General features: G+C 47.5%; 1 protein-coding gene across 1 annotated transcript in view; it reads right to left on the bottom strand.

Annotated features, from left to right (window-relative positions):
* SH3YL1 (SH3 and SYLF domain containing 1) overlaps positions 1 to 3,269 on the bottom strand; it is a 48,524-nt gene extending 45,255 nt beyond the window's left edge. The window contains exon 1 of the mRNA XM_007469257.1: positions 3,229 to 3,269. Coding sequence (XP_007469319.1) covers position 3,229 — 1 coding nt within the window. The 5' untranslated portion in view covers positions 3,230 to 3,269. The remainder of the gene's footprint in view (positions 1 to 3,228) is intronic.
* Between the last annotated feature and the right edge of the window lie 667 nt (positions 3,270 to 3,936).

Genomic DNA, 3,936 nt, shown 5'->3' with positions numbered 1-3,936 from the left:
TGTAGGGAAGGTCAGAGCCTCTTTTATAAACATGGGAAGGAAAGCTACTGGACTGGGGAATTCACATGCAGCCCAGGATGCCTGCAGACCACAAAGCTCAATCACTAAGCCTGAGTGCTAGACACAGCCCTGTGTCACTGCGAGCTGGGTGTCACAAGGCTGGTCATGGTGAGGACACCTTAACGTTCAGCTGAATTCCAGAAGAACCTGGCTAATTTGTTTGAATAGTACAGATCCTATTACATTTCTAATATGAGCATATTGCCAGGTCATAGTTGCATAATGGTGAATTTTTCTGTTAGAGCCAACAAATAATAACAACGATTTAGAGACAAGCCTCAATTCCTGTCCTCAGCATCAAATCATGGCTCATCCACCTTTCCTCTGCTGTACCATTCGGCAGAGGGGCATGGTCTGTTCAGAATGTTGATATCATTATATTGCTGAAGTTGTGAAGATAAGATCATTATTAAGTCATGGTTTGCATCTCAACATTCATAAAATTCTTAAGTCTCTTGAATTCCAAGGCAAAGCAAATCATCTATAAATATTTGAGTTTCCTCCTAAGAGAAGGATGGATGCCAAACCTCAAGCCAAGAAAACAGATGTAAAGTTTTCTTTAAAAAGTAACTGAAATATTTGAAAATTTCCATACTAAGACTTTTTTTTTTAATTAAGAGGATTTTTTTTTTTAATACTGAGGAGAAAATTTTTACTTTGGAAACCTCAAAAGCTTGAAATGAGCTTAAGATGTAGAAATAATTCCCATATTGGTCATAGGGCAATAAACTCAGGGCTGGGGTGACTGGGGGCCACAGTGACATTAGAATACTATTTGGAGTAAACTGCCACCTGGGGTGATAAAACTTAGTTTCCAGTCTAGCCCTCCAGTCTAGAATGAAAGCAGGGAGAGGAAAGGCCCCCTCCCAACACCTCATCATTTTAAGACTTCAAGGGCTTCCCAAACTTTCCCTCTGGTCAACAAGCATCTAATATATGATTTTCCTGAATGGAGTCTCAATCATGAGAGGGCTACCTATAGGAAATTTTTTATTAATTTTTATTTTGCCTATAAACCTTGGCTAAAATAGAGGAAACTTTATATATCTATGTAATCTTTTGAAAGCCTTTGAAATATTGAGTTGAGCTTTATTAGGACATTATCATCTCAGACACTACCACCTGATAACTATGGCCATTGTTTCTTTTTTTTTTAACATCTTTATTGGAGTAGAATTGCTCTACAGTGGTGTGTTAGTTTCTGCTGTATAACAAAGTGAATCAGCTATGCATATAGATACATCCCCATATCCCCTCCCTCTATCTCCCTCCCACCCTCCCTATCCCACCCCTCTAGGTGGTCACCACTGTTGCTTAAACTAATTCTTATCTCTCTGTGGCCTGGGTTTAACTGCTTCCTTTGTCTTAAGGAGACAAAGTCTGTCAGTTCTAGAAATCAAAACTGGTCTCTCTGGTCAGGTCATTAACCTGCTAATCCAAACTTCAAACTAAACTGATGATTTGAGCCCCAAACATTACCGTGGCCTGTGCCTCTTTTCTTGTTCCCCTGACCACAGGATTCAGACAGGGCACAGAGACTATGGAGTGACAAGACCCATAACTTCCAGCATAAGGAGCCCCTTGACTTATACCATGTTACCTTTTCTCAAACTGAAGAGCGATCCTGGCTCAGAGACGAACTACACAGAGGCCACATTAACCTGATCAGGGACTGTGAAAAATGGACTCCTCCCAAAGAAAACAAAAACCCCGTGTGTTTAGGTCTTAAACTGCACGGGATGATGTCTTATCATGACACACTTGCACATAAGGCAACTTGTAGAAAGACGTCTGTGACCACCGGTCACTCAGCGTCACAGCAGCAACATCCCCTTCACTTGTCAGCGTTCTCTTTCCAAACTCCATATCCTTCTTTCTAAACAGTGAGAAAGCCCCTGAGAAAATTTCCTAAATGGAATAAAAGCATCAAATCACCCTTGATGAGCACAGGTTTCTTCTAAATATTTTTTTTAATCTTACAAAAGATGAGGGATAGTATTAACTCATTTTAAAGAAACTCTGTTTAAATAGAACATTTGTAAACCAGATAACCAATTCTTCTTAGTTTATGCATGATAAACAGGATGGAAGTAACAACTGATTTTAACCTCCAGCTGGTCACTGCGCAGGTATGCCAATAGCAGGCCACACAAAGAACTAAACAGCACCACGGAGACTTGTTATTTCTCTGAGGTGCGTGTGTGCAGAGTTTCTGACTAACCCATTATTAATTCAGGCATCTCCTACACCTCAATAAAAACTCTCATGAAGACAAAAATGCAGGACACGCATGTTCTGTACACAAAAGAAAACCTGAAAACCTCCTCCCCTTTGGTAGAACATTCTGGGGCCATCAGATTCCTACTCTCTGTGGGCAGGGGTCCCCTGTCTGTGTCATCCTCTCCAACTCAGCCTCAGCAGCAGCAGTGGTAACACAGAACTATTTGTTGAGATGAAGTGAAAATGACACATTTCCAGCTAGCAGGGTAAATCTCATTATCTTATGGTCATCTACGTGTTCAGAGCAGTTTCCTATTTCATTACACAAGGAAAAACCACCACAGTAAAGGAAAGAGATCCAAGGTCCAGCACTCACAGCACCAGGGAGGCGGCCACTCTGCCCCAAGAGGTTCCCCGGAACTGGGGCTGATCACAGGCAGGGCCAGGTGAGGTGTGGAGGGCCTGGCACTTACACCTGGGGAGCCCGGAAACAATGGCAGCCTTCTGCTTCCTGCTGCGCGAGCCAGGCCCAGGCTGAACCCAAACCATCCAACAAAGGTCCAGAATGTCCCCCACTAAAACAGACGGGAACGAAAAAAGATAGTGACTAATACTTGGCTTTTCAAATATTAGATATTTACAAATGAAGTGAATGATAATCGCTAAAATTAAAAACGAGAAGAGCCATTCTGTGAACTGAATCAACTGGGGCCAAACCTGAATCACAACCGCATTTGTGGAGAGTCCAGGGAGCTGGTTCCTCTCAACTTTTGACAGTTGTGGGATAACTGACTGTTAATTGATGCGCAACAGCAAAAAAAATCCCAAAGACATCGTTTCTACCTCTTTCAGCAAAGATTTACACTCCTCAGCAAAACTTTTGTAAAGCGTAAGGGGTGGTCCCGATTCCAGGTGAGGTTCAGCGGCGTCACCGACACCCGTACTCACTTGCGACCCCGAGCCTGGTCCGTTCCGGCGCCCCTGGAGCTGCCGACACCTACCCAGGAAGAGGAGAGGCCCTCCCCGCTCGGCTCCGCCTCCCAGGGCACGGACCGGTCTAGCCAGGTGCACACCTGAGACAGGTGAGGGAGCAGGTAAACACCCGCTTTTCCGGGGCAAAGCACCTACTTTACACATAAACAGCACGACAAAAACAGCAGCTAAGAGAGGTGTGCCCTCGCCCTCACCGGTCCCAGGGCGGCTGCTGAAGCAGCCCAGCTTCGACAACTGGGCAGCCCAGCGGCCGTCCTGCCACAGAGCGGACCTTGCGCAGCGGTCCCGACCCGGGCACTGGGGGCGGGGGGTCTCGGGGTACCAGGAGGTGCCCTTGCGGACCCCGCCCAGCCCCTGATCGCGGGCCTCACCTTCGGCCGCGCGGCCCAGGTGACGGGCGCTCACCTGAATCCCAGGACTGACTCCCTACTCTCCGAGGACACTCGGGGACCCATCAGGCCCCGTCTCTCTGGCTTCAGTCTGTGGCCCCCAAAAGCCCGGGGCTCGGGGCCACGCCCCCTCCTGCCCTCGGGTGGTCACTCCGCAGAGCCGCGTGACCCCGGCTCTCCCCCATTGGGCCCCTCCCCTTCCAGGTGGCTCTTGGTCCCGCCCCACCCCTCCCCTCCCCGCCCCCCCCCCCCCCCTCCCCCCGCCCCCCCCCCC

The sequence above is a fragment of the Lipotes vexillifer genome, unplaced genomic scaffold, assembly GCF_000442215.2.
Source record: "Lipotes vexillifer unplaced genomic scaffold, Lipotes_vexillifer_v1.1 scaffold356, whole genome shotgun sequence".
In the NCBI taxonomy this organism is placed as follows: domain Eukaryota; kingdom Metazoa; phylum Chordata; class Mammalia; order Artiodactyla; family Lipotidae; genus Lipotes; species Lipotes vexillifer.
Note: the sequence above shows the minus strand (reverse complement) of the source record. Positions and strands in the feature narration are given on the sequence as shown.